Source organism: Podarcis erhardii, assembly GCF_964252035.2.
Source record: "Podarcis erhardii genome assembly, chromosome: 5".
Lineage (NCBI taxonomy): Eukaryota > Metazoa > Chordata > Lepidosauria > Squamata > Lacertidae > Podarcis > Podarcis erhardii.
Window position 1 is genome coordinate 49,278,440 of NC_138509.1, and position 11,836 is coordinate 49,290,275.

Sequence of the window (11,836 nt, forward strand, 5' to 3'; positions counted from 1 at the left end):
AGTGTTGTTAACTGTTTACAGTTGTCCTTCAAATATTGTATAAATTTACTCCAGTCTTTTTGGAAAGCTTGATCACGCTGATTTCAGATTTTCCCAGGGAGCTGTCTCATCCTGAACCAGGCGGTTGGTCCAACTAGCTCTTGACTGACTGACTGACTGACTGACTGACTGACTGACTGACTACAACTCTCCAGGGTCCCAGCCAGGGTTTCTCTCAGCCCTGCCTGGATATCCTATCAGGGACTGAACCTGGGACCTTCCTCGTGCAGCGCAGGTGCTCCACCACTGAGTTTTGGTCCTTCCTTCTACAAGGATTAGAGAAATTAATGGAATATATCAATGGCTACTAGCAACAATGGCTATACTCTGCCATCATGGTCGAGGCAGTGTGCTTCCAGTTGCTGCAAACCGCAGGAGCGGAGATTGCTGATGTGCCTGGGTTTTGCTTTGGGGTTTCCCATGGGTATCTGGCTGGCCACTGTGTGACAGGATGGTGGACTAACTGGACTACTGACCTGATCCAGCAAGTCTCTTATTATGTTCTTTGCTTTTGCTGCTCAAAGCTGGCACACAAAAAGCCCAGCTGAGAGGATCTATGCCTTGTTTCCTTTTTTCAGGTTCATTTTCCTTCAAGAATATGTCCATATGTTTCCTGCTTTGACCTGCAAAGCTCAAATATACAACTTGGGTGTAGCTGGGTTCTCCCCTCTCCTCCTCCTCCCCCCCCCCAAAGTACTGCTGCCCCTTCTGTACTGTTTCTTGTTTTGCCGTTGTAGTGTCATTTTTAGCTAGGGAAAGTTAAAAGCCTTCCTTCTCCAGTCCCCCCTTAGAAGACACAAGCAAGGAGCCTAAGAGGGTGGGGAAGGATGTCTAACTAAAATGCCTGGATTTGTGTGAAAAGTTCCCTCGCTTTCTTTCTCTAGCCTGGCCCCTGGAACTCTTTTGTGAATGGGGCCAGTGCAACATGTGGCCTTTCACCCCGCCCAAGAACCAATGCCAGACAGCCACACTCAGAGGATTGTTTGTTAATAGTCCAATTAGATAATTGCCATCTTTCACTCCTTTCGCTCTACATTTCCCATAAAGGCATGAATAAGGAGAGCAGCATGAAGAGGGCTTCTGCCCTGCAAGGTGACAAGAAAGGCTGAAGCATGCTCTCTGCACAAAGCCATGCGCTTGAATTGAATCATTGTAGCCTAATCAATGGTCTTATTGGATTACTGGCTGTTGCGGTTCTCAAAGATATTGTAGCAGAGACAATGAAATAGCTGGGGGTGGGACTTCTCCCCTCCCTTTAGTAGATCACGCAGTTGAGATCTCCCCTGCGCTCTCTCTCTCTCTCTGTGCTCTCTTTCTCTCTCCCTCTCTCCCTCTCTTTCCTGGATCTCTCTAAATACAAAGGAGGCTTTTTGAACACACACACACCAGTCTAGGAGTATGCTCTGCAAATGTTGTTCACTGTGAAGGTGCAGAGAATTAGAAGGGAGGAAGGGAGGGAGTGGACCCAAGCCAAGCCTCTGAATTAAGGAGAGGTAGGAGTTTTAAGATGGCTGGCTGTGGAGATAAGTGTTAAGTAGGATTTTTGCTATTTGGCTGGCGATGGGTGGGGGTGGGGGCTGAAGGGGCACGAAGGCACATCTGCTTTCTTGGATCACTATAATCCCCCACCAAGGAAAATGGCTACTTTTTAGTTGTTGGTGGTGTTCCTTTAGTGGGGTGACTTGGCGGTGGCTGTTTGTTGAGGACCCGAGACTCCTTTCCCACAGCTTCCAGGGACTCCGCATCTATATTTGTTTCCTTGGCCGTTTAATTCAGACGTATTAGGCGTGCCTCCTCGGATAAAACCACTCTGTAATCTGGAAGGGTCAAAGGCAAACTGAAGAAAGTTAATAATGGCCGCTAATGGCTCCTAACAATTCAGGCTGAATCTTGTCAAAAGTTTTTTTTTTCCCTCCCCTCTCCTCTCCCCCCTCTTCTTCTGGAAAGTCTCAGTCGTTTGATTGTGTGTTTCCTGAAAGCAAGGCCAATCATTTCAGTTTATTCACTGGCTAAACTCGACTTGATTGGGGACAAGCATACAAACCACCCATTACGATGTGATATATTATCCAAACAATTTAGTGTATTCATGAGGTAACCTAAATGTGGAGGCTGCAAAATTACCCGTAATCAATTGAAACAGCGAGTGCGCGTCCCTCTGGGTGTCTAACAACCACATCCCCTTCTCTGTAATAAGGGAGGCATTAAATCATTTTAGAGTTGCACTGTTGAGTACCTGATCATTGGGGCACAGGGAAGCTGGACACTCGCACTAGGACGCTGGGACGGAGGAAGCTGCTGATTGCCTGCCTCTCGATCAGAAGAACCGACCTCTCGCCTTCGAGGGACTTGGCTGTTTACTCGCCGGTCTGACCACGAACCGTGCAATACCCAACGCAGACTTTTCTTCCCTTGCTTCCGACCCCCCCACCCCTTCCAACCTACCCTCCCTCCCTCCCTCCTCTTTTTTTTTTTTTTTTTTTACTTTTTAAAAAACCATATTGCACTACATGTTTGGGAAACAAGACAAAATGGACGTTAGATGCAATTCTGAGATCGAAGCCAACCGGGTCTCCAAGAACGGGCACAATAAAGAGGGCAAGGAAAGCAAAGGATGCGAAGGAAATATTTCGACTTCTTTTTTGAAGGATCCACAAGGGACTTTCTCGTCTTCTGGCGGCTCGGAAGACTGCAGCAAAAACAAATCGAGTTCCGCTGACCCGGATTATTGCAGAAGAATACTAGTCCGAGGTAGGGGTGGAGTTTGCTTGTATTTTATTTTTTTCCCTTTTTATGTTGTGTCTGCGCCTGGAAAATCCCTGCTAGCGGATTCTTGCTTTTCTTTTGTTTTTGTTTCAAGCCAAGGTTTTGCAATGTTTCCTTTTTATCTATTTATTCTGTAGAGCTATTTCTTTCTCCACAATTCCAGGGGCATTTGGGGGCATCTAGTTTTGCGGGGATCTGGGAGACTTCCTATTTTCCCATAGCTCAGCATCCCAAGCCTTGCAGCTCAGCTGGGGGGGGGGGGTTCGTGGCTTTCCTTTCCCCACGTACTTCTCGCGCTCGCTTCGCTTAATTGTTTGGCTGCTGCTTCTCTGCCCTGGCTTCTACCCTGCAGGCATTTCTTTCTTAGTTTATTTTTGCGTTGCAATGCTGAACAGACAGACAGACAGACAGATAGATACCTGGGAGTAAGCTCTACCCGACCTAATGGGACTTGCATCTATACTCAGAAGTATAGGATCGCGCTGCCCGCTGCCTTTGGGGAAGGCTGCTAGTTTGGCGTGTCAAAAAAGGAAAAAGCGGGGCGGGGGAAGCGCCCTTGTTCCGACACGGGCTAAAAGGTAGACGGGTGGTAAAGCTCCGTATCAAGCAAGGGTGCTTCGGTTTTTGCAAGCTTTATGCTCTCCCCACTTTGGCGAGGGACTGAGAGATTTTGTTTTGGAGCCCGCTATACGTAGCCACACCGGGAAGCGGTGTTTATTTAGGTTGGATCCGTTCCGAAGGCTGGGTTGAATATTTTGGAGGGTCTTTAAAAAAACAACAAAAAACCAAAAACGGTGTAAAGTTTCCTTTCCCTAAAAAACAAGCAAACCCATATAAACTCCTTCCTTTGATTCATTATTTAAACCTTCCCCTTAACTCTACTGTTTGGGGGTTGTTTGTTGTTTGTTATTTTATTACTTTGTGGAATATTCTCCTCCCCTCCCTCTAAGTCCGCCAATGCAATAATTTCACAACATTCTTTTTAAGTGTCTGATTTAAATTCCCAAAGTTTGTTTGCGTGTGATAAACGTAAAGAGAAACTTCTCCTAGAACAAAGGGCCCGGTAAACAATAATTAATCCTGGCGCGATCGGTGGACCCCCTGGAAAGCGATCACTTTAAAACAAAACAAAACTGGAGTTCCTTAGGCTTCGAGACTAAAGATGGGAAGGTAAAATTGTGAGAAAGCAAGGCTGGATGAGCGAGAAGGCAATTGGAATTGAGGAGGTGCTCATAAGATGTGGAGAGCTTTTGCGGGCAGGGAAAACGGAACCAGGCTTTTTACATGGAAAAAGAGTTCTTAGGTCCTTCAGAGAGGCGGGGGGGGGGGGGAGAAGCCTGCCAGTTTCCAAACAGGAAGGGGGAGCCGGAAGCCGGCCTTCAAGGCGGCCTTATATGGTTAACATGTGTCCTCGCCTTGTGGTTAAAAAGCCAGGCCAAGCAAATATGATCATATCACTGCAAAGACAAAAATGCTAAGAAGGAGTTGCTGTTGTTAGGCCTCTGTTGATTGGACGAAGCTGGTTCTTACACTAAACCAGCCCATGTTGTTGTCGTCGTCGTCGTTGTTGTATCTTTCCATCCCAGTTGCCTGTCTTGTGATGAAAGTTGGTATTTATTTATAGACGATGCGCTGCTGTTTTAAGGGCCTCCGGATAGAAATCAGGGTTGTGGAGCCTGTGGCCTCCCAGGTGTGATTGGATTTTCACCTCCCATCGGCCCCCCGCCAGTCCAGGCCAATGGTCAGGGGCGATGGGGGTTGTAGTCGTGCAATATCGGGCGGGCCACAGGTTCCTCCATCTCTGGTTTGAAAGGAGAGTCGCCTCAGCTAAACCAGCAGATGAGGCTTCGCTCTGTCGATATGCATTTGCCTCTCGGTGCAGGTCCTGAAAATGGGTTCTTGTTCTCCTCCTCCTCCTCTTCCTCTTCCTTCTCCTGGGTCTAAAAGTGCCTCTGTCTCTCTTTGCCAGATGCCAAAGGTTCAATAAGAGAGATTATCCTCCCGAAGGGGCTTGATCTGGACCGACCCAAAAGGACCCGCACGTCTTTCACGGCGGAGCAACTTTACCGGCTGGAGATGGAGTTCCAGAGGTGCCAATACGTGGTTGGACGGGAAAGGACCGAGCTGGCCAGGCAGCTCAACCTCTCAGAAACTCAGGTACAAAATGGGCCAGAGAAACCAATGGAGAGAGCGGCACCTCCCCTCCCCCCGCCGCGTCCCAAACATCCCGGGTGTGTTGCGCTCAGAGGTAGGTGACGCAGTGACTCCAACGCCGTTGCACTGGAACGGGAGGGAGCCAGGATCGATCCCCCCCACCTCCCACACTAGGTTATGAAGCTGCAGGGGGGAATCTACTGACTTGCTACAACATAATAAAGCCTAACGCTGGGGTGGCTCCCTGCATGGCTGTGACCAATCAATAGAACCAGCCCGAGTTCAGGCAGGTAGACGCCTTTCCCAGAGCTTCCCAGATCCGGACTCCAAATGACTTTTCCGGACACTTTCACTTCCCTGCTCGGGTCCTGAATCATAATTTGGTACCATTCGGGACCAGCACAGTTGAGACCCCTCGCTTTCCGCTCTCGCACCCGCAAATATACGTCTATCATCACGTTTAAAAAGGGGGAGTAGGTAGATTAAAAAGGTCGGAGGCATTTCAGTTTGGTCGAGGCCTGAGCTGCCTGGAGGGTGTGGACGCTGCAATTCTAAGCAAGCCTAAATGCTTAGATGGAAAGACAGATACGCAAAAATAAGAGAGTTGCGTGGAATGAAGGGCGATTTATGGGAGTTGCTTTCGAGTGAACGTGGCGAGAGGCGCGTGCTGTAAATCGTTGGCAGGCCCCTGCAAGTGAGTTAAAGGTTGCTGTGCGCGTGTTTTTCAAGAAATACTTCTAAAAATTTCTAGACGTAGCTGCACTCCTAAGGTGCTGACGTCCAGTTTACCTGCACACCGGTTGCCCTGAACTCATTTGCAGTGGGTAGGAAAATGGGAATTGATTTCAGCCTCCCGTGGTGTAAAGTTCGGGTTCTGAAGAACAGGCGAAAAGTGTGTGGAGTGGCAAAAGTACAAAAAAAATCGGGAATAGGATCGGAATAAGTCACAAAAGTAACTTTTCCAAAACAGAAAAGGGATGCAAATAGATAAGAGAAGGCACAGCGCTTGAGGAGATACCTTTATCCTTCAGGACTGCTTTGACAGCACAGCAATTGTGCATGTTTACTCTGGAGTAAGTCCCGCTGTGTTCATTGGGACTTATTGTTTTGGGTGCCTTAGAATTGGAAAGAAAAGTCTTTCCAACCAGAGAAGGGAGAGGGAAGGGGTTGTTTTAATCTGACCACATTTAATGTCAGTGGTCAGTAGTGATATGAGCAATAGAGCTCCATTGATTCAACCAGGGTCAGGATCCAATCTTGTTTCTTTTACGAGAATTGTGGGGAAAGGATACAAGCGGAGTTTTCAGCAGGCCACCGCCTTTGTTATTCCAAAGAGCTTTCTCTCGGGAGAGGTCGCGGTGACTGAACCTGCGCCGGTTTACTTGGAAGTAAGTCCCACACTGACTTCGAGGAGACTTGCTCCCAAGGAAATGCGTTAACGCTGAAGGAGGGCGTAGGGTTACCCAAGTGCCACCGATCGTCCCTGGATTTGAGTGTGTGCGTTGCTAAAATAAATTCTTCCTGAAGGTACCTTTATGCGGAGTTAAGCCTCTCGGTGACCATTTACTTCCCAGTAGATTCAAATCGGAGGCTCCGCAGGACGATTCGCTTGCAAAAAGTGCGCAGGCCACACAGGCCCCTTTGTAAGAGACGCCACTGCAATGCTTCTTCGCTGCCCTTACTCCCCAGCCCTTTCCTCCATGTTCTTCTATTATGGCGGGGTTCATTCATTCATTTATTTGGGCAGGCTGCATTTGGTCGCAAGAAGCTTCCACGTGGGCTTCTGCAGCGCCATCCTCTCGCGCATGTTTACTTGGAAGTAAAGCTCCATTCGGTTTCCACGGGGCTTGTTCTCAGGCAAGCACGGGGAAGATTGCAGAGCGCAATCCTACCCAGAAGAAGTTCAACGGCATGTGTGCAGAAAAATCTGGTTGTGGGTCATTTAGCTTGAAATGAGCTTTAACCAGACTCCTGCAAACAGGCAGTGAAGGAAACTGACTATCGCAAGCATTTGGTGTAATTTATAAAACAAAACAAAAAAAGAAACAAAATGGTGGGGGTAGAGCTGGAGATTTGCAGCGTGTATTTTTTTTTAATTTCACGTCAAACATTGCTTTTTTCAAATTAATTAATTAACGTACACTATGAATCTGACAAGCATGAGGTCCGCTTCAACGGGCCTGTTACAACTTTTAAACCCAAATCCCCCCTCCCTTTCCTTCAGCCTTAGAACCACTTGCTACAAAATGGGTATAAGTGGGGGAGTTCTAAGGGCGGGTCCCATTCGCCTTGCGGTTGTATAGAGAGTCCCTGTGTATAGCGCAGGAGGCGAGAAGGCGTTTCTGCACAGGAAGGAAATACTGTATGGAAGACTTACTGAATAAAAGAAGAGCCCGAGGAAAAGAGAATAGGATGAGGCCGGGGGGTGGTGGGGGGAGGGAATAATTATATGCTTATAGGGAAATGCTTGCGGGGGAACCTTCAGATTTCCCAGCGCCTCAAAAACCATTCCAAGCCGGAAAAAGGGGTGTCCAGGCCATGCTTATTTCTGCGTCCACCTTGAAAATGTGCTTAAGTCTTGTTGCTACTTGATTAGCTAGGGCAAAAGATGTGATGGAAGATGTGCAGGTCCCTTTATGGGTCCCGGGGCAGGAAGAAAGAGGAGAAAGTGCGAAAATGTGGAGAAAGGGAGGTGTGATTTTATGCTTCCTAACTGAAGCGTCTGATACAAGTATTATGGAGGGAGGAAAGAAAGAAAGAAAGAAAGAAAGAAAGAAAGAAAGAAAGAAAGAAAGAAAGAAAGAAAGAAAGAATCAGTGCCAAAAAATCCCCCCAAAACCCAAGTGTCGTAGGGAGTGGTTTCTTAATTCGTGAAAAGATCCTGCAACTGTAATGAATCCTTCTGACAAGCTAATTAGCATTTCTTTGGCTGTCAGGTTTGGCCATGTTGGTATGACAAACGAAACAACCTCTGAGGCTAGAGCGTGGCATGTGATATTAATTTGAGTGAAATAATATTTGAAATGGTGGAAAGCAGACCTAAAGTCGTGGGGGGGGCGGGAAAGAGATTGCAGGTGTCTCTTTATAAGGCTGGGGGCGAAAAATGGGGACTAGAGCTGGCAGTCGCTTGCCCAGAACACTCTCCCAGCTCCCTTCGGCACGCAGAAGATGTTGACGGGAAAATCCAACGCAAACTGTGTGCGTCTGTCTATCCATACGTACAGCCTGCATGCGCTTCCTCAGGCGCTAGGAAAACCTCATGCTCCCAGAGATAAAGAAAGTGGAAGGGAAGTTGCAAATTCAGATGACGTCCCACACAAATCTTGTGTTCAAGGCCTAAGAGGGCGGTTTAAAAAGGATAAAACCTTAAATCTGTACTACAGAGTTTCAAGAGTGTAGGATCTGAGGCATTACTGAAGTATCACTCATTGGGAATTTTCTTCTTCTCTAAGCAAAGCTTCCTTTCTGGAAAAGATCCTGGTGGATTCCCGGCTCTGGAAGGTTTATTATTGACAGCCAGGTGCTCTTTCTTATCCATGGAAGTTTCGCTACCGGGGCCTGTTTCTACTTAATTCTTTTTAAACACACACACACACACAACCACCTCGCGTTGTCAAAGCGATTCCTTCCCGTTCCGCCCCACGCCCACGCCATCCTTCTGTGTATAAGTTTCCAATGCCTTTCCTGTCCACTTCACGCACCTGATGAAATGGTAGGCGCTCTCGCCTTATGGAAAGGCGACTCCACAATAATAAATGTGTTAGTCTTTTAAGGTGCTCGAGAGTTCTTTGTTATTTCAGCAGTTCTCCGCCACTTCAGCAACACTTTTAAGTGCCCAAGATCGCTTGGCGATTCTTATCACGTTTCAAATGGCCACACACGGTCGCTATCTTGAGCGCGCGCTCTCTCTCTCTCTCTCTCACACACACACACACAGAGAGGCGCGCGCTCTTCTCCCACGTACACGCGCGCCCAAGCTCCCCCCCCCCGGAAATCTCTCCCCCCCCCCATTTCTGCCCAAGTGCCAAGCAAGCAGGATGAGCTCAGGGCCCAGTCACATGGGGAAAGAGGTGAAGGGAGCTTGGAGAGCTTTTCCATGGTGGTCTGGGGGGTAGCTTTCCGAACCCCGATCCTAAAGTTGCCCGTGGTTTTCCCTCGCTGACCTTGTCTCTCTCCCTCCCTCGCCCCAACCCCCAATTGCTTCTCTTTGCAGGTCAAAGTCTGGTTCCAGAACCGACGCACCAAGCAGAAGAAGGACCAAGGCAAAGACTCGGAGCTGAAATCCGTGGTGTCGGAGACGGCGGCGACGTGCAGCGTGCTGAGGCTGCTGGAGCAAGGGCGGCTCCTCTCGCCTCCGGGCCTGCCGGGCCTCTTGCCACCGTGCGCCACCAGCGCCTTGGGCTCAGCCTTGCGCGCGCCCAGCCTCGCCAGCGGCACCGGCGGCTCGGGATCCGCGACGGCGGGCGGCTCCCCGCACCAGCCGGCCGTCAGCAGCAGCGCCGCCGGCGGCCCGGCGCACCCGTCCCCTCCCGGGGGCCACAACCTCTTCAGCCTGCCCGTGCCCACCCTGCTGGGCTCGGTGGCCAGCCGGCTTTCCAACCCTTTAGCGATGGCCGGCTCCCTGGCCGGGAACTTGCAAGAACTGTCCGCTAGGTACCTGAGCTCTTCGGCCTTCGAGCCCTACTCCAGGACGGCCAATAAAGAAGGCGTCGAGAAAAAGGCCCTGGACTGACGCGCGGGGACGCGCGCTGTATTTATATTTATAGTATCTATTTGTGACGGTTATTTATGGAAGACCCTCCACACTCTAGGGGCCCCTTCCCCACCTTCCTCTTCCCATCGCACCCCACAGACTCTTCTTCCTCTCTCTGCCGTCTTCCCCAGCCACCAATCCCAGGCACAACTTTGCCTCCTGGGGGAACCCCGACTTTTACCTTGCCAGCCCATCAGTTCCCAACCGGAGGACCTCACAGATTTGACTGGAGGCCTCCAATCGGTGGAACAAATCGATCGGCGGCAACGAGGGTGGAACCCTCCCCGAGCCAGACATTTGTCGCATTGGTGACCCACGTTAATGTTAGAAATGGGGTTGGGGAGTTAGCGGGGGACTATGGCAGAGAGGCAAATAGTGGAAGAAGACACTGTTGACTTCAGTCTGGCTGCCCCTATGATAAGCACCAACTTTTTACATTTTAAAGGGAGTGTATAGGAAAAAGAGGCGATTTTTTTTTTAAAGGCGGAAGGCTTGATAGGAGCTTAAAAGTGCGTGTGTCCTACACATGCAGAGAAGCTCATACATCCAACTGGGAGGCCATGTTTTTGGCTGCTCCACATTGTGTTGGTTCTTCAAACACACCTCTTATTTCAAAGGAGTCTCCCTTTTGCGAGTCCGAGACGAAAACAAGTCCAGGGGTTGCTCTCATGCATCGTCCTGAAGGTGCATGCCTCCCTCGCCTCCTCCTCTTCCAGTTCCCTATTCTAAACAGAAAAAATATTGAAAATTTAAGCTCACCGGAACAAGGGGGTTGAGGTGCGCAATGCGATCCTAAGCATGCTTACTTAAGAAGTCCCTCTTCACTGGGACTCCCGGTAAGTGCGTAAAGGATTGCACTTTAATTTTAAATTGTACATGTCTGTGTTGGGGAATTACCCTTATTTCAGGTACCACAGCGATGAAGTGACATACTCTTGGAATATTACCCCAGCGATGTTTATGACAGATGAATTTAAGAGAGCACAAAAACTGTGCAATCTGGTGGATTTCAAAGCGGATGCGTTGCCAAGGCTTGTGGTCTTCCAAACAATTGTGTCTGGCTCCTAGCCTTTATTTCGTCATGAAGCCCAGAGGCAGGATAATATAAAACACTTTGATTGGGTTAAATCCTGAATGTTTGTACTATAATATGTACGCATTAACTATGATTGGCTACAGAAAACTGAGGGGGTGTTTTTAAGGGGGGGCGATCTTGTGAAAATCCTCACAATACCCTTTCCTCCAGAATCTAACTCCAATCTCTAAAATAAAATAAAGAAGATTATGAAGTGCAGGTAAAAGAGATAGAGAGTCTTAGATGCGAAGGCGTCTAAGACCAACGATATTACTTGCCTGTTCCCCATATAAACTGGACCTAAACTGGAAGTCTCGAGTTTTCACCACCTTCCAATTTTTTTTCTTACAAAATGCTTACCTTTAAATTCCAATCAACGCGTCTTCTCCGGTTTGGTTTTGTACTGGAAAGAAACCAAAACTATTCTGTAACAATCGTTATTTTACTGTTATTTGCTCCCCCCCCCCTCATCCTTCACACAATGTATGTATTCCTGGATTATTATTATTATTATTTTACATTAAATCCCAGGACTTGAAATTCGTCAGGAAAAACAAAACAAAACTACATAGCTAGTTTTTTTTTTTAATTTTTAAACAATCATTTGATACGTTGCGTTTACAGACTGTATAAAATATGTGCCACCAAACTTTTTAACCAAAAAATTTTAAAAAAGGAAAGCGGGGGGCAAAAAAAGTGGCATGGTTGATGTAGTGCATAGAATTAATTCTAGGACAGAAAGAGTAAGGAGAGAGCGGGAGAGAACGCGCGCGGGGGCAAAACGGAAAACCCTCCTATTAATATTATTGTAAATTATTTACGTCTGAAGTTTCTAGGCAACTAGTGATGAAAATAATGAATGAATCCGCGGGTGAAGATGAGCTCCCCCTGCTAATAATAGCCCTTGTTCTGAATGTTTTGGGTATTTGGCTGTTTTGTATTTATGTGGTGAGAGTGAAATATATTATATCTATGCTATGACAGAGTTAGCTGTTATTTTCGTCTTCTGTTTAGAAAGCCCCTCCACCCACCCAGTATCAACTCTTGCG

At 48.0% G+C, this 11,836-nt stretch overlaps 1 protein-coding gene across 1 annotated transcript; it reads left to right on the forward strand.

Moving 5' to 3' along the window:
• Nucleotides 1–2,549: 2,549 nt before the first annotated feature.
• Nucleotides 2,550–11,422, forward strand: VAX1 (ventral anterior homeobox 1; the record flags this gene model as incomplete). The annotated part of the gene is made up of 3 exons (XM_081864571.1): nucleotides 2,550–2,790; nucleotides 4,775–4,962; nucleotides 9,173–11,422. 3 exons carry the CDS (start codon nucleotides 2,550–2,552, stop codon nucleotides 9,689–9,691), a joined length of 948 nt encoding a protein of 315 aa, XP_081720697.1. The 3' UTR covers nucleotides 9,692–11,422.
• Between the last annotated feature and the right edge of the window lie 414 nt (nucleotides 11,423–11,836).